Below are 18,994 nucleotides of genomic sequence, written 5' to 3'. Positions count from 1 at the left end.
AAAATTGAACATCCTCAATTCTTTGCAGACTAAAATCTATCTCGGTCATTTTTTTTCCAGTTTGTCCTGCAGCTATATGAAAATTATAACATTTAAAAAAAAACATCTATTTTTGTGCCCACACAAGCGAAATGACGAAATCAATAATTCAAACGTGCAGCTTGTGTTTTAATTTTAGTGTCACATCATCCTGCTTTGGACAAGCTATTGGAAAAAACTTGTTAATCTCTTAGAAGCTTCAGCCGCAGCCTGCACAAGAACAAAATGCATATGCATAAAGTGGTATCATCTTCAGGGCTCCGTTATTCTACATGTAGGCTACAGGATATGATGTAAAATGCTATGAGCAGCGTGTGCTGAAATACAGAATAAAGTTTTAATTAGGTCTTTTTGTGTCATTGCTTTGAATTGCTGGGAAAGTAGCATGTTGTGCATGTAATTAATGATTAGCACGACATTGGAGAGGCACGTGGGAAATAAAACATGCAGCCTCTGAGTTGTAAACACCAACAAGTCGAGAGAATTTCAAGCCAGCCAACCTCGATCCTGTCGAAACAAATCCAATATTAACTCTATAATTCACACGACGATTATAAAATTAAAAAGATACTTTACATCATTAACAAACCACTAAAAATATGAACTTAATTAGCCCCTTGTCTGTTAAGAGTGCCTTATTAATGTAACGCTTAAAATTAAAGTTAAATTAGTTTCGAGCTGTGGGTCAATTAAACCACGTGACAGCTCCTTCTGTTCACTTCAGTACTTTAAGTCCGCTTCAACTGTAGGACAATTCAATACCATGTGATAGGTTTCACTTCTTATCACCCCGCCAATACTAACAATCACTTATGTTACAGGCAAGGCATACCATAAAATATAGTTCCTGTTCTCAGGTAAGGAGTAGAATAGAAATACTTAGGCTATTAGTTTGTTTTATCGCCATCAATGGCGCATTATGGCTCCCCCCTACCTGGCTGAGATTTTAACTTTTCGCAATTGTGGCAGAGCCCTGCGCTCTTCCGGTCAGCTTCTGCTGGAGGCCCCGAGGTCCAGACTTAACCAGTGGGGCGATCGTTCTTTTGCTGTCGCTGCTCCCAGACTATGGAACAAACTGCTCACCGACATCCGCACCACTAGTGATCTCAGCCTTTTTAAATCAAAACTTAAGACACACTTTGTTAGATTAGCGTTTGATTCTGACTAGTTACACATGTTCCTTTTTTTTTTTTAACACTACAGCACTTTTATTCTTTAACTGTATTTTAATTTGTTTCTACGGCTTTGTTGTAAAGCACTTTGGGTACCATCTGGTTATTGTAGGGCTATATAAATAAACTTGATTTGATTTGATTTGATTTGATTAAAAAATTTTTCTAATTCTCTCTAAACCTGAGCAAAATAAGGTAATCTATAAAAATAAATCTTACATTAACATGTGAAATCAGAAACAGTCATTTTAAATCAGCTGACTAAACTGTTATAGCGCTAATTTCAGTGTACATGTCGGTGGCACTTTTCCACAGGCTTGTTAAAACTTAAAGTACGAAATTTTTGATATCTTCGACTTTGTTTGGGTGGCAAACAGGAAAATGCAATTATATTTTGAAATGTTATTAGTTTCAGGTAACGAGAGTGTTCATAGTTAACTATATTTCTGATAATTTAATCAAAGGTTCTTCTTCCAGATATACTTTGGGACTGTTTTTTTTTTTTCTGTGCTTGCCAACTTTGCAACGTTCTTTAGCGTTTCCTCTTCAAAGCTTTTCCTACCTGACAAAGCTTGTGATGTGATGTGAACAAGGTGTTAGCTCCTCTGTTTTCACAGTAGACAGAACCCTGTACTGTGTAAGTGGTGTATGCCCTGGGGGCCGGTCCTGACGTGGATACAGTGCTGTTAACTCTGTTTACAGCAGCACCCTCTCACTCTTTGACAAATGGGAGCTGAGGTTGATCCCTACCCTTCACGCCACCACCTACCCCACTCAGCACTTCAATGCCCAGGCAAAAATAGACCCGACTTTCTAAAGACAAGCTACATTTTTACTGCAAGACTGCAGTCCCCACTCTTCTCTCTCTCCTCTTTGCTGTATTGATTTTCTCCTAGGAAAAAAAATGTCAGTTTTCTACCCCAACTATGGCAGCAATCCCAGGGTTGGGGTATCTATATATTGCATTTATATACAGTGCTGGTAGAGCAACTCAGCCCGCCCTCACCGTCAATATGCCTGACACTCGGCCTGAAGTAACAGGAAACAGTGCTTACAGTACATCTACACATCAAAGTTTGTAAAAATGCTCCAACTGAGAACACTCGTCAGACAGAGCAGAAGCGAATGTTTTAGTCCGCTGGGCTGTCAGAGGCAGCCATGTGAGCAGCGGGGCTGGAGGCTTGAAGACAGACAGCTTAGCAGCTGAAGATTTCACCGTGCCTGTTTTCCTGAACTTCTCTCATCCCTTGTGATTTCCTCCTTTTAGAATTCCAATTTATCCTCAGCCTTGAAGACGGGAAAAAAAGTGGCGATGGAGAAGTTTTATGATTTCTATGAGGTGGAAGGCTGCTACTTTTCCACACTGACACCAAATATTTTATTTTAATCCAGCTGAAGGTATGGCTCAGAGGTAGATTTATGCATAAATCCCAATACTGGAAGGTAGATGATTTGTTTTTAAGCAATAATGTTTAATTTACATTTAGCTGACACGTTTATCTAAAGCGACTTACAGGGAGCAATTTGGGGTTCGGTATCTTTCCCAAGGACGCTTCGACATACAGACTGAAGGAGCTGGGGATCTAACCACTGATCATCTGATCAGTGGACGACCCGCTCTGCCTCCTGAACCACAACGGCTAATTGGTTAAAGGAATAGTTTAACATTTTGAGGGATAGAAAGTATCTTTATTATCTCCAAATTTGAAATTTGTGGTGCAGCAGCAGAATAACACAAAAATAACAAAAACTCAAGTGTCAAAGAAAAAACAGTAAATGAACAATAAATAAATACCACAAATCTTTTATACTCAAAATTTCACATGGACCTGTTAAAAAGGCCTCTGGCAGCAGGAACAAAGACGTTTCTGTATTTGTCCATATCAGAGGCTTGATAGTAATAACTCAAAATCAGAGTTCAGGTGGCTTCTTCAGGATCCCAGTCTCGGATATCTTTTATCTACTTTCTTGTAGAGTTTGATAAAAAGATTGAAATCGCTTCTGTGTTTGTCCGTTAGATGTGAATTGGGTTAGCTGTCTCTGTCCAAAGGTAACAACATCAACTTAAACTCATTAATTAACACGCAGAAAGACACTCACTGCTCATTCAAGAAATACTCCTGCACATAACCACCCACAAAACCTTTTACATTCACATTTTTGTACAGTTTAAAAAAAACAATATAGATTGTGTTATTTATTGAGCTTTAAGGTAAAGCTAAATATCTCCCGGTAAAAAAAAGCAATTAACATTTTTCTCAAAATATCAAAACTAGTCCCTTAAATCTACAAACTGAATTATTTTGGTAATAATCGTTTGAGTTTGAATATCTAGAGTCCACATGCTCTTTATATCCGTTTGTGTTTCCTCTGACAGTCCAAAGATTTAAAAGTCAGACTGACTGAAGGCTCTAAATTGCCTGTAGATATGACTGTACTGTAAGTGTTTGGGGATTGTCCGTCTCTGTTAACTGTGTGTTCGGGGTGTTTTCCTGCCTTCCATCCACCGCTTGGAAAGGCTCCAGACTGCTGCACTACCCGGAATAGAAATAGGCAGGTAAAAAATAGAACAAATGAGTTTGTCACACTCGCCCTGGACTTTGGGCATCCAAATAGGCTTGTGCTTATTTTAATAACTCGTAGTTCAAAGTCTGAGTTTATGGAGCCCTTGCAGAGAAAAGGACGCTGAGATTTGTATAATGTTGCGGTTAATCCTAATAACATACAGTATCTACTGGAAGAATACATTTGTATTTTGAATCTCGTTAAAAGACAAAGACAAAAGCACTGTTTTTAATCTAGAGCCTGCTGAAAAATATTGCCTTGTAGGCTATTTTTGATGCAAAAAGGCTGTTTCATGCTGCAAGACGAAAAGGTTGAAGTAAAGCACTTAACCCCCAGCTGCTATGATGGATCTTTACGGTGACCAACGGAGCTGATGCGTGCGTTTAAATGGAGAAGATGAACCATTGCTGGAAAAGGTTAATTCTGGTCTTTTTTTTCTTTCTGTGTCTCCAGGTAGAGCCTCTCTGCATGGGAAGGCCTCCCTGCAGATTGACCCAGTACGCTCCGAGGACCAGGGCTGGTACGAGTGCAGGGTCCTGATGCTGGAGCAACAGTACGACACCTTCCACAACGGCAGCTGGGTGCACCTCACAGTCAATGGTGAGTCACCCATACATGCGCGGTGCCTGGTCTCTGAACATATATGTTTGTCGGTGTGAATAGAAAATGAAAAAGGAAAAAAGAAAAGAAAACCTGCGTCATACACTTTGAGCTTTGTATGGAATAAATCCTCAATCCTCTCAAGGTCAACAGCACAAGGACAGGTAGTTTCTTTTCTGTGTGGGGGTGGAAATCATTTTTAGTTTTGATGAAACGTTGTTTTATTTGCTCATATTTTTTGTTTTTTTGAACAGCTATATGGGCATCTGTATCATCTAGTTCTCTCCTAATGTAGTTTCGTTAATGATAACCTTGTTTTTTATTTGGTTTTGGTACCTCAGGACGATGTCTTGTAATATTTAGGAGGATCTATGGGCAAAAATGGAATATAGTATTCATGAGTATGTTTTTAATAGTCTATAATTGGGAAATAAGTTGTTATGAACCTTTAACGTCTACAGAGAGAGCAGAGCAGTCCACCACTGCAGTGTTTCTACAAACACTGGCTCACATTTTCTGTGAGGTTCACAGCCACCATAGTTTCTCCTTTGCACTTGGAAAGGGGGAGCGATATTCAGTTGGTTGTAATTTGCAGACTCACTGCTAGATGCCGCTAAATCCTACACACCGCATCTCAAGCATCTCCTGAAAGTTTTATGTCAGACAACTAAAGCTGTAAAATGAGGCGATTAAATGATTAGTTGGCTGAGAGAAAATAATTGATTCATTAATCACTTCTTTCACCCTTTTAAAGAAAACATTCAGCTTCTTGTGTGTGAGAGTTTTCCTATTTCAAATATCTGTGGGTCATTTGGACAAAAAACGATGACAGACGAAGATGCCAGAGGAAATTTATGATAGGAATTTTAGAAATCAAATGTTTATTTTAAATTTTAGCAATCCTTTCATTTATAAAAAGATTGATTTTGGTGTTCAAACTCTTCTTCTACTTGCTGGCACTCCTTGGGTCGAGCACAGTGTTGCAGCCCCCACAAACACCCCGGTAGTCACACTGCTCCATTTAGCGATGCTTTATGGTTTTATCTGCAGATTTGAACGAGTGACGGTTAGACACTGTTTTAGATCACTCCTGCAGCTCCTTTTCAAAAGGCCTCGGGTAAAAAAAAAGGGGGGGTGGGATGAGAGGCTGGTTAGGAGAGAATTGATTGTGGCCTGTTTAAGGCGGTTCCGGCAGGGATCGTCTGTGATAGTCTGAGAGCTATCAAAGTGATGACCAGGCGGAAAAAAAATCTGCACCTTTGCATTTCCCAGGAATGCCCCAGTGGCTCAGAGAATCCTATGTGGAGTGTGTCTTCACATTGTTGCAGCGCACTAGAGACTACAGAGTGCCTTTATTTATTTATTATTTTTTTAAAAAAGTCCTGTATCTGTTTCACATGAGGAATGCTTTTTAGACAGATATTATATTAAGCTGCTTCATATGTTTTGCCCGTCGACGTAATTGAATAAATGTTTGCAGACGCAGCAAAGATGCATTCAAGTAAATGCAGCATATACATATAGTCTTATTGCATTCCCTGCATTTCTTAGTTGGCTTTCCCTGCAAGAGGTTAAAAATTAGTTCCTTAAGTGGTGTTTGAAAAGAAAAGTTCAGGCCAAAAGCGTGTGATTTTTCCGTGTTAAAGCTTCACAGGTCTGTAACCTCGGGAAACTGTAATCCTTTGTGTCGTTAGAGAGAGAGAGAGAGAGACTTTGCTCTGCAAAGTACTGTCAAGCTTATTCACATGTATATTTTTGGAGCTTATGAGTGCTGTGTGAAACTCATGCATATTCGATTTGATCATGCATATGTTTTACAGTGGATGCAATTCTCGTGTTTGAATAATGATTACAACGCGCCGTATGCGAAATACTGTGTAAAGAGCCATTTATAAAGTCCGCTGCACGGCATAATCACGTTGGAATGAAAAATGCTGATCTGTATAAATGCTTATTATCAATGCAGAACATAATGTTTTCTTTTGTGTGCGTGTGTGTGTGTGTGTGTGTGTGTGTGTGTGTCGTGGGTGTGTTGGCGCACAGCGCGCTGCAAATGATTTCCCGCAATGTGTTTTGCGTGTAGCGCATTACATCAACGCTGACATGAGAGCGTCTTGTTGTGTGTGTGTGTGTGTGTGTGTGTTTGCATGCGGCTAAATGAGATCTCTGTCTGCTGCTTGAAGAGTGAATAGGTCATACTCCGCCTGCCGTCACCTGCACGCTCCTCGTGAGTTTCTGAAAGCGTCTGCGGGTGTGCATGTGTGTGCGTGTGTGTGTATCAAAGTTTTGTTGTGTAGGCATACTGCATCTCTGTAGCTTGCCTCATCAGTATTCACTCTTAACTTCGACTGCTCCCTCCCTCCCTCTCTCTTCTGCTGCTTTCCACTCCTGTCAGGCCTTTCAACAGAAACTGAGCTCTTTGGGCAGGAGCAGAACTAATAATATCCCCGTCATGTCATATGTATTTGGCACGTCATATGTGATGGCATTTTACATGTCCCCGTGCATGTAGTGTGTCTCGCCGTAGAGACGCAGAAAGCCTCTTAACCGGTGCAAACATTTTCAGTTTCTCCGATGCTGTCATTTGAATTTAAAGACAGACATTCATGGAAAATACCAAAAGCAGCAGTTGTTTGCAGAATCTAGATATCCAAGGAGGGAATTCATATGAAGACTTCATGCTACTGTTGTCCTCTAAATGGGTGTCTGTGAAGGAAGCAGGTGCCATTTTCGTCTGGCCTCCGCACAGACACTAAGGGCACCCATTTCCTTTGGCTGTTGGTATTTGCATACACCCCTCCTTTGAGTTCCTGTTTGCTGGCCTTAACTTCCTGCCAAGCGGACAGGGAATTCGTGCCCACTCAGTGGCAGGTGTCAGATGGCAAGGCCTTGTGCCCGAAAAAGACAGTAAGGCTACTCTCTCTCTCTCTCTCTCTGCCCTCCCTCCGTCTCATCCTCTCCTCTCTGGTCTCGTCTCCCATGTCCTTCTTCCCTTCTCTTTACTTTTCAAGCATCAGCAAGCTTTCCACAGATCGAAAATACGCCGGTGCGCTGGCATTTTCACATGATTTTAAGTAAACCATCAACAACGAAACATAAAAAAGACAGACCCTGACACCGTGTCACTGGGTTACTGATGAGCTGGCATTTAGGACTCATTTGGTTTACTCAACTGGGGCCCAAATGCCAGCTCATTTGTCCACCGGCTCCATATATTCCCCATGTGTGTCTTTATGTGATGTCTGTCAGTCACTAACAGACCCGCTGTGGCTACAAGTGGACGATGTGGACAGTAATCCTCAGGCCTGTATGGGATGCAGATTTAAATAATAAGGAGACATTTCGGTTGTTCACATTCTTCCCCAAATTGCTCACAAATTGCTCAAATGTCAGCCCAGTAGGGACACATGTGGCCTTGGCTTGGACAAATAGACAAAAACTCTTTCAAAAAGATGCATTTATCTGCATTAGTGGCATCAGACTACACAATTTCAGCTCGACAGACATGGGGCACGGGGAATAAATGTCTCTTTTCGCCTCCTGTCACGTGCTTTGACATCTTTTATGGGGATCAGAGAGCCTGTAAACATGGCGGAGCAGAAAAGAAGATTGATGTTTTATTTCATTTTAATTTACCCTGTGACAATCCCTTCTGACCATCAGCATCACACCCGGTCACGAGTGTGCGTCTGTACACAGTGATGTCAGCGTGTACGGACGCACCCTGGAGTACGCTTCTACATCGCAGCGGCAGGATGAGAAGTTGAAATCGGCAAAAACAAGATTTTCAGCGGGTGTTACGTTACGTTTTAACCAAACCTGTCGCAGCAATATCGACCTCTGCACACTATACATGTAGCTGTGTCCAAACTCACTCACTCACTCACTCACACACTGACACAGATCTCTCTATAGAGAGCGGTAAAGTAACATTCTCAAACACAGCCTCAGTTAGAGTTACGAGAAACCGACTTGATGTATGAAAGTACCTGCAAACAAAACAAATATGGACACCTCACATCAGCTTAATACCATTTAAAACCAGACAGAGCTCAACTTGTGAGTGAAAATTAACATACCTAAATACTCGTCTCTAAGTACTCTATGTAGCCAAATTCTCTTTGGAGCAGAGACAGAAAAGTAAGACCAAGCGAGGGAATAAAATGTAGACACACTCATGAGTTAGTGAGCAAATAACAGCAGATACAAGCCTTCAAAGAACAGGCCGAACCGTGCGTCTGAGCATCCAGGACCATCTGCCGATGTGCTGTGTGGTCTACAAAGAAGAACGGTGGGAGTGCAGGATCTTCAAGCATCTTTTTAATGCATATAATTAATGAAGAGCTACAGTAAGTAGGGCGAGAATGTGACGCTCAGCTTACTTTTTTTGTGGAGCAACTCCCAGGTTTCCCAGCCACAGTGACACTTCCTCCGTGACAAGCTGTACCTGATGGCGTGGAAACAACTCCCAGGTTGACCGATGTACCTGCTGTTGTCGCCGCCATGTGTGCCGCCTATTTCCTGTCAACTGATGCTTAATCCCCTCGAGAAGAAAATCTGAATGTGGGATTAGAATTAATATCAGCACTTCACGTCTGATCCTTTACGTTAAGTGGAAGTGCTTGTCCTGCAGAAAATCAGCTCATGTGTCTGATTACATAAATGCGTGTAAGCAGCACTTTACTGTTTGCAGCTGCTTGAGGTGAATGAGTTTTTAACCGTCTTATATACAGCTGAGCTCAGTGGCTTCCAACCTGCGAGGGTCAGGCTGGGACAAAGTGTCTTAAAATAAATCTGAGAGGATGTGAGATGATTCTGCTACAAAAAAAATGCAATTTATTTTATTTATTATTAAATATTATTATTATTTTAAGACTTTTGTCTAATCTTTTTTGCCAGTAATTGGATAATTTTACTTTTTCGGATCTCTTGGTGGCGCTGCTAACAACTCATAGACATCTGAAATTTGGTGAGGAGACCCGGATAGATGTTGAGCCAAGGATCCAGCTGTATTATTTTAAACAATGCATCATATTTAATATATTTAAACAATGCATCAAGTTTGTCATGTGTTTTTCAAATGTAAATTTTTGAAAGCAAATCTGAAAAAGAATTACTCATTTAGTGAAGTGTAGCTTTGCACTGAGTTGCAGTAGGTTGACGTATAAAGTAGCAGAAACACTCGAGTCAAATACCTCAAAACTGTACGAGCAAACCTACTTTAATTTGCATTCCACTGATGTACCTAATAGAATAATTAGGATTAGTCAAATCAATGAGAATCAATGAAGTATCCTGAAGATAAAAGTGCAAACTCACAGCGAAGCAGCTGCACAAGGTTTCCCCTCGGTAACTAAAATGATGCGTCATGATCCGTTTAATGCAGCTGTTGACCCATCGACTATACGAGCAGGAGATACACAAACCAGTCATGCATTTTATTAGTGTCGCCATTAATCTACTGTATCATATAATGTAATGAGTGTTAGAGAGTGAGAGGGCAGTATGGACAGGCAGATGTCTAAATGTGCTAATTGGGCGATTTGTTTACTCCACGCCAGGTGCTTGTGTGCAGTCTGAAGCATGGCAGCGCTCCCGGCAGCAAAGCAGTGACCCACTTGTATAGCGGTACCATTTTTTCCCCCCCTTTAACGAAACACAGTACCACTATTTATAATCAAAATATCGTGTTGAAACGCTGAGAGCAGCTGGCTCAGGAAACTACAGTTTATTGGCCTTCAGTAGGTGGAGAAGAGCTCCCTTGTGGCTGTTAGTGAAGCTCAGAAACATCAGGTGGAAGCGCCGAGATGCCGCTAAGTGGTTTCTTTAGCTTTTCTGGCGTCTAGCTGCTTCAGAAAAAAATCACCTGCTATCTGAGCCAGAGTCTTCTTTGTCCAATTTTCCTAAAAGGACACCCTCTCTCATCCGTCAAGTGTTGTAATGACTCTTGTTTTCACTTTCTCCACAGCCCCACCTTCATTTACAGCGACGCCGCCACAATATGTGGAGGCGAAGGAAGGGGGAAGCACTCTGCTTAGCTGCTCTGCCCAGGGAAATCCAAAACCAATGATCAGCTGGCTGAGGGACGGGGAGGAGCTCGCAACCAACGCAAAATACTCGGTAAGGACGGTCATGAATACTCGGCATAATTCTGATTTATGATTGTGTACAAATATAGAAGCAGGGTGTGTGCACAGATGGTGTCATCCGCAGAGTCCATCTGTACTGGAAGTATGTTATGGACTGTATCTCACTCAGGCTAATATCAGTTTATTCTGTCGTTGTGCTGCAAAAAAATTATTTTTTCATGATATTTAGAGCTTTAGACATGTTTCAGTGTGAAATGTGTGCGGCAAAAGCCAGAAAACAATAAAACATGCACTACTGAGTTAACAGGTAAGAATATATTCTCAATTTTGAAGATGATTTTTTTTGGCCTTTTCAAGCTTTATTGTATAGAGACAGCTAAAGAGTGACAGGAGTGTGGGGAGAGAGAGAGAGACGGGGAATGACATGCGGGAAAGAGCCACAGGTCGGATTTGAACCCTGGGCTTCCGAAGCAAGGACTGAGCCTTCGCACATTGGGCGGCTGCTCCACCAACTGAGCTAAACACTGCTCCAATATATTCTCAATTTTGAAACATTTTGGTAGATTAGTTGACGAGTTAAAAGTTGTAGCCCTTCCTTCCATCCATCCATCCATCCATCCATCCATCCATCCATCCATTTTCTTCCAACGTATCTGGGTTCGGGTTGTGGTGGCAGCATGTTTAGCAGACGTACCTCTCCCCACCAACGCATTCCAGCTCCCCCTGGGGGATCCTGAGTGGTTCCCAGGCCAGATGGGCTATATAGTCCCTCTTCTGAGTTCTGGGTCTTCCCTGGGGTCTCCTACCAGTTGGACGTACCTGGAAAACCTACAAAAAAAAGGTGCCCAGGAGGCATCCTAATCAGAACCACGACACAAAGGGGCAGTGGCTCTACTCCAAGCTCCCTCAAGATGTCCAAGCTCCTTACCCTATCTCAAAAGGCTTGAAAGTCCAGCCACCCTATGGAGGAAACTCATTTTTGCCTGCTTGTATTTGCGATTCTGTCTTTCGGTCACTGTCCAAACCTGTAGATGGACTGGAAAATCAAGAGCCAATAACCCTGATGAATCAGAACCCAAGGAGCTTTCGACCAGATCAAGGAAACTCCTCTGGAGCCGGACCTGGAACTTTCCGGAGAACATCTGGTAGCTGGGCCACCTTGGGTTCGTGACATGGAGCTACGGCCTTGTGGGCTCACCGTCTGCAGGGAATGAATCACAGACTGGTTTTAGGGACATGGAAGTTGTGGCCCTTTGATTGATTAATGATGGCAGTCAATGATCATAGCGGCAAGACCGTGAATCAGATTTTTCCTGCTTCTGAGTAAAAACGAACTCCACTTTAAATCCATTTAACAGTGTTAAAAACAGCCACTGGCAGTGCACAGTTCACGTTTCTAAACACTCTTTGTTGATGCATGATTTTTATTCCTGTGGATAAACCTTAAGAAGTACACAGTCTAATGTCATGACAAGATTATTTCTGGCACAGCCTCAGTGTGGTTTGTTAGCAGCGAAATGTCTCAGCTACATAAACCATCAACAATAAACACCAGGTTTGTGTTTTCAGTCGCACACCTCTCCATTAGAAATGACTCACAAACACCAAAAGCTTAAACAGCCGACGATGCGTCACAGCCATGTGACGTTGCATCCTGAGTAAAAGGTTTCTCAAGTGAAGACACTCTTGCTCTCTCGATCTCACTATACTATCACACAAGTACTCTCTCACTCTCCACCTACATGTGAAGCTGCACTTGAATGCAACATCTGCACTCGGGTGATTGTCAGGAGTCATTCACGCAAAAAGTAGGAACGCGAAGTGGACGAGGGAGGTCAAGGTAAACAGGAAATGAAATCGCTGCTCACTTCGTTACAAAAAGAACCGGTGGAACGTTTTGAATATAACAGGTTGTTGATTATGCATCTTTTTATACTTTTTGTGATTTGGTTTTTGGTACTTTTTGAAAGGTGGATGCCTCCTTTCGTTTTTGTTTTTTTCTGCACACCTTCACATTCTCATATGTCACTGATATTGCAGTCTGCTGCCTGCGTGATACAGGAAGTGACAGGAGCATACAGGTCTGTTAAGGGCCTCTTCTCTTTTCTTTTTTCTTTTTTCTGCTCCACCATCCCTCCCTGCAGTCGCCTCGTTTCAACACCCTTCCCTCCGTAAATGATTAGACAACATTCTGATGCATTATTAATCCCCCTCTTTCTGCATCAATATTACATTAGTCCTAATATGAATGTTACACTAAAAATGAACATTTCTAGTGAGAGCCAGACGCCATACCTCACTAGCTTCTCAGTTATATAGTGAAACATAAAAAAAAAAGTGCATTAATCAGCTTTCTTCACCCATTTAGCTGCTTCGAGTGTATGTTTAAGCAAAAAAAACCTCAAACTTGGGAAACCTCCTTCTTGTGGTGAGAAGAGAAGCTGAGTGTGTTTGTGTGTGTGTGTGTGAGCGAGCGTGAGGGTATATTTGTTCACCCACATGCTCAGATCCATGGGGACGTCAAGGAGAAAGGCAGGAATGTGACAGACAGGGTTAGAGAGGAGAGAAACCCTCCTCCTCCTCCTCTCCTCTTCTTTACTTTTCTTTATTACTTTATTTGTTTGCACAGAAAAAAGAGAAGCACCAAACAAAGATATTAAACAAAACAGCCGTGCGAGAGAGAGAGGACAGAAACATACATGGGATTATAAGGGTCTTCCTCAAAAATGCACAAAGCACAAAAAACCGAGCAGGAATACAACAGCCAACCTCCTGCTGTTTCAGAGCCCAACATCAGTCTCTGTGGAGGTGAAATTGAGATTCTGCCTTCGTCTCATGCCTCATTTTATCCGCCGCTCCTTCGTTCTTCTGTCCACTTTTCCCCCTCATGTACTGCCGACTTCCTCCACCTCCTCCTCCTTTTCTTTAATCTTCTCTCCCTCACCTTGGATTGAGCACAGTTTTGGCACAGAAAGTATCGGACTGGAGTGATGACCATCACGTGTCGTCAGATCCTGTTAAAGTCTGCTACAGTCTCCTCCTGCACGTGCAGCCTGTGCTGAATGATTCGATCCAACACAGATTTCATTTTGAAAAAACTCTGAACATAAATCCCCTCGCTTGCATTTAAAGTTTATGAAAAGATGGAATTAGACGGGAACTTACAGAGAGCGCTTTGAGACGAGACGAGAGAGAGACTAGAAGGATGTATCAGAGAGAAAATGGAGTCTCTGCTGACGTCTCAGATTGGAGAGGCTGAGTGGAAGCAAAAACACACACAGACACATGCTCGGTGTCTGGTATCTGTAGAGCTGGTATGTAAATCGACTGTACAGCATAAACAGTCCAGTCAAATTTGCTCACCATTCATTTTTTAGTAGACACATGCAAATGGCATGGCAAGACATTGTGGGATTCCCAGTGATGCAGGACTGACCGACAAGAGACAATGGAGGAGGAGTAATTCATTATTTTTGCAAAAATAAAAAATGACCACAAAACATAATGGGGTCAGCAAGCTCGCTCACTTGCTCACTCGCGAGCGCTGACGCATCAGCATGCTTCCAGTCGCTCTTCATCTTGACACCACTTGTTTGAGTTGTTTCAGTTTTTCTCAGTGTAGATCTTCTAACCAGCTCAGCGCGTCAGTGAACAGGTGTTGTGTCGCAAAACAGACAAGCACTCGCCCTGGTTCTTGTTTTTGCAAAGTTTTGCACACTTGCCCCACCTGCAACCTATTTTCATTGGTCAAAAATCGAACGCCATCAGTCAACATGGATGAAGTGGAACATCTCATATGATCCACAGCACTTTTTTTTTTTTTTACATTGGTTAACTTTGACATTCATTTGCAGAAGGAGAAATCACAAGTGGTGCAAAAAAAACAAAAAAACAACTGTCATCACATCTATCTGTAAAAACAAATTTATGCTCCAGGTACGAGTTCGCTTGCTGTACGTTAGGAAGAGGTGTGAGGTGAAAAAGAAAACTGCTTTCTGCCTGAACCTTTTACATTTTACCTTAACAGCTTTACATTTCTATAAAAGACTCAACAGTAATAAAACATGTCAGTATCAGTCATATCTCAGTGAGACGCTCTTATTTTTCAGGCGCCTCAAATGACAGCAGCAGCTCATGAAAAGTGTACCGGCATGTGAAGAAACCCGAACAGGAACAAAAAAGCCGGACAGCAGTGCAAGCGTGTAATTAAAATAAATTTTAGACTCTTTTTACTTTTTATTAATACAAACAGCTCCCCAAGCCTTGGAAGTAATGATTCACGACACGTCAGTGTTTAGTTTACACTTCTAACTCCCAGCAGGACATACGTGACGTGTGTTACAGCCGTGATTCACAGAGTGTTATCTTGTGCTAGACGATCTGAGCGATGACGATTCAGTTTGCCAACACACTGACAGAAGGTGAATCTTGCTCCCGTTGATCTACTAGTGGCATCTCTTGCCTATGAAACATTGAAAGACAGATGAATAGGAATAATTCTGCAGGCGTAGCAGATTCCCCCCTCAGCTGCATGAATGGACAGACTACAGCTGTGTGTGACTTGAATGGACAGAGCCTCTCGCAACCTGTTGCATAATTTATGAGGGTGTTTCTATTAGGTTTGGTTAATGTGTTTCTTCACCACTTATTGGTTCTCATCAGAGGCTGCACATGGGGACACGCAGCAACATAGAGTTAGACGTTTCCAAGGTTACCACATGCAGGCATCAGACCTGGAGTTAATTAAAGCATGACACATTCATGACTTGTGAGCGTTTGATGTATTTTCTTTAGGCTCTGTCCACAAACTTACTCCAACAGTGGGGGTGTTACATATCTTTGATCAGTGGTGTAATGTATTTACTGAGTACACGTTTGAGGTATTTATATGTTGTAGTTTGTACTCAAAAGTGAGAATTTGGTGTTTTTCCTTTAAATGACAGTAAATTTTCTTTAAATTTTGGGATGTTGGTTTGTCAAAATATTCTGAGGATGTCACTTTGAGACCTTGTGATGAACATTTTTCACTATTTTCTGATATATGACAGACAATGAATCTACTAAGCATCAAATCTCATCAGCTGATTAATCAATAATAAAGAAAAATAATAATTCATCATCAGTTGTCAACCTAAAATCAGCTTCATCCAAGCTAACTACAACATTAATTACACATAAATACATCAGCAAGAATAATCACTTGCAGTAACATTTTAATTCATGACTTTTATTTGTAATATTTACATTGTTGTCACAGGTTATTTATTTCTAGCTTGTAATATATCAGAAAACTGCAATATCCCAGACTCCAAGGTGACGTCTTTATGTTGCTTCTTATTTCCAACCAACAGTACAAAACTCAATAGGATTCAGTTTAGGAATTTGAGAAGCAGGAATATAGCAGGAATATATATTATATATATATATAATATATTAGATATAAGAGAGTATATTAAATGTATTTTTATTTATTTATTTATCAAGATTGTTGCCGATTTTCAATATTCTGACAATCATTAATCTAAATAATCTAAATAAATCAATCTAAATATTTCTCCCTCACCTCTGTCTTCGATAACCTGAAACATGACCTGCAGCACATTATCTTCATGCTTTGTGTTAACAGTTGGATGTTTATCTGTTTGTCCTGCATGTAACCACAGGTACATGATGGCAGTCTAACCATCCTTGGCATCACTAGAGATGACAGAGGGGCGTACACATGCCGAGCCTACAGTGACCAGGGAGAGGTGCTCCACACTACCCGTCTGCTGGTTCAAGGTACTGTGTCCATAAATTAAACACGCTATAGTGAGACAGAACATGTTTCCAACCTTTCACCATGCGGACAAATATTTCCTTTGCATGACTAAAGTAGTTCAGTTTCATTATTTATACTTGAAGGCATTTAGTGTAGTAGCATTTAAAAGCAGAGCCATGCAAGTCTCTGGTGTGCTGATGTGTGTAACATACCTTCTGAGTCTGTATCAGTCAGTCAATAGCTCAGTCTGGGGCCTCTGTGCGTGCATGTGTGCACGTGCTCTTGTGCACAGCCATGTGTGTACCGAAGGATCTGTCTATGAGAACGTCACTGTCTGTCTCCGGTCCATTAACTAGGCTCTCTGCTAGACACAGATCAGATAGATGGCTGCGATGCCAACTTCCAGTTCTCTCAGTCTCCTGATACCGCAGAGCTGGTGAGAGAGTTAACAGTGTGTATTTAACAAGAAGCCGAGCTCCTTGCTCTATTGGTAGAGTTAGGTCTCTTTAATGCCTCACTCGCGGTATGCGCAAACAGAGCATACACGGTATAGTAAATGAACGTGCACGCTCACTGCAAACACACATTTTAAAAAAATCATTGTGTTGTAACCTGGTGAACAGTGTAACCAGCGGTGCATGTGATGCAACTGCATTAAGTCTGCAGGCCTCCAGTGGACCCGTTAATACCATGATACCTTTTCTCACAACCACGACACACTGCAGCAGCATCGAGGCAAAACAGGACAATGCTACCTGATACTATACAGTGCATATAGTACATGATATAAAGCAGAGTATATCAGTTTAAATGTAAACATTTTTTTATTAATACATAGATTTGCTCAATATGACCAAATCTAGTTTTAGTTGTAAATAATAATTGAGAAATTATACTGTAGCTTTATTGTACGATGCAGTACAGAAAAAAGTATGTAGAGAAGCAAGTGATAGCAAGTGATTCTCCTAAATTTTCCACTTAATTTTCATAATGTTTGAACTTATTTCTCAAAAATATCAGATAGTAATATGGTCATATCAATATGATGGTAAAAGTGTTTTTTCTTTTTAAATATTTTTTATCAGGACTGCCAGCAACGATTGTTTTCATGATTTCTATTTATATTTTTTTTCAATCGATTAATCATATTTTTTGTAGAAAAATGTGCAGAAGCACATATGAGAAACTGATACCATGAAATGTGACTGGAACGATTAATCACTTCATCCGTTTTTGTACCACCTCTGGAAACATCTTCCAGTCTTTGCGGATCAGGTTTTTTTTGGGTAGCAGTATTCCCATCATCAAAGCTGATTGTACATGAGAGAAAAGTGTGTCCACCACTCATCCAAAAATAATCAAGTCTCTGTGGAGAAGTCTATATTGTCAAAAAGAATAGAAAAAATGGACGTGATAAAGCCAGAAGGTCAAATTGGAATAGTAAGGATGGGTTTCTGCAGCCTGGAAAAGGCCATGCAGGAACAGCGGAGAAGGGCCCCAAAGTAAAGAAGAAGAAACTCAACAACTGCCTACAAGGATGAACCTGAAGTCATCAGCTCTACTGGTGAAATGTCTCCCATGCCAGGATGAGAAGAGGAGTTGGAGGATTGATAGAACAGTTATTCAATTATCTAAAAGAAAGAGATATGAGATATAATGTTTCAATCAGTGTGTAACCACTTACTGTATGATTGTGTGAGAGTTTTATTTTATTGAATGAATGCGTGATCAAAGTATGATTATCATGTATCAATGGACATAGAAGTGAAAGCATATTGAATGTACTGGACACTGATGGTACCTGAATTATACTAGTATCGAGTGTTTATTCCACATGTAGGGTGAGTGTCCTGGTTTGATCAAGTGCTGATCTGGCTAAAAAGTTGATCATGCTTTGGTCACGCAGTCAACCAGATGTGAGGGTAGAGAGAGACTTCTCAAATCTCTTAGAAGACTAAGAGAAGGGGACGAAGAAAACAACACTGAAGAAATAGATCGAAGAAATCGACACTGAAGACGGTGCCATACCCATGAGGGCCTGAGGGCCTCCATTATGGGTTGGAGCCAAGGCCTGACAATACTCATCGAATTCCTGCAACATCTACAGCAGTTAAAGCTCGTGATTTCACAGATTTTTGGACTCTTTCTGCCTTCAACCTATTCTACCAGACTCCAAGGAGGTTATGAGTAAACCAATCAAGATAGGGAAAGTATATTGTTAGATTATCAGAGACAATATTAACCTGTTTTTTAACTACTGAATGAAGTCTAGCTTTGAGATTAGAAAGGAAGTGTAATCAGGATAGTTTTTGCTACTGTGAGTTGAGATCTGAACCATAGACAATATTAAGAATGGGCATCATATCCGTGACATCATCCATAGGATTCTGAAGGGCTGTTTGAAGCTCAAAATATGCAGTGCTGGCTGCTGTCTTGGCAGTACTGCCTCTGTCGGCTTCCAGCTCATCCAAACATGGCCAGCGTCATGGAGCGTTGTTGGCTAAAGGATGCCTGGATGCTCAAACAAGCCACTTCTAACAGCACCCACCTGCCTACAGCTGTGCTATATAGAAGTTCACCTTGAACGGGGAAATTATCTATAGAGACCAATGCTGTTTTTTGTACCAAATGGATGTTTATTTCTGCTGTGAAGTTGGACATTTGAACATAAGGGACTTATGGAGACTGACTTGCTCTGTAGCCAGCCTCAAGTGGACGTTTGAGGAACTGCAGGTTTTGACACTTCTGCATTCGCGTCGCTTCTTAAC

The 18,994-nt window shown here is 41.3% G+C and overlaps 1 protein-coding gene across 3 annotated transcripts in view; it reads left to right on the top strand.

Annotated features, from left to right (window-relative positions):
• The window catches only part of igsf9ba (immunoglobulin superfamily, member 9Ba), a 74,088-nt gene that overhangs the window by 30,160 nt on the left and 24,934 nt on the right, over positions 1-18,994 (top strand). For all 3 annotated transcript variants that reach the window (XM_019266345.2, XM_019266344.2, XM_019266346.2), the window contains exons 3-5: positions 4,230-4,376; positions 10,345-10,496; positions 16,129-16,246. In XM_019266345.2, the coding sequence (XP_019121890.1) occupies positions 4,230-4,376; positions 10,345-10,496; positions 16,129-16,246 (417 nt within the window). The remainder of the gene's footprint in view (positions 1-4,229; positions 4,377-10,344; positions 10,497-16,128; positions 16,247-18,994) is intronic.

This window comes from Larimichthys crocea, chromosome VII, assembly GCF_000972845.2.
Source record: "Larimichthys crocea isolate SSNF chromosome VII, L_crocea_2.0, whole genome shotgun sequence".
In the NCBI taxonomy this organism is placed as follows: domain Eukaryota; kingdom Metazoa; phylum Chordata; class Actinopteri; family Sciaenidae; genus Larimichthys; species Larimichthys crocea.
The sequence above is the reverse complement of the archived record's forward strand: the minus strand, read 5'-3'. Positions and strand labels throughout refer to the sequence as shown.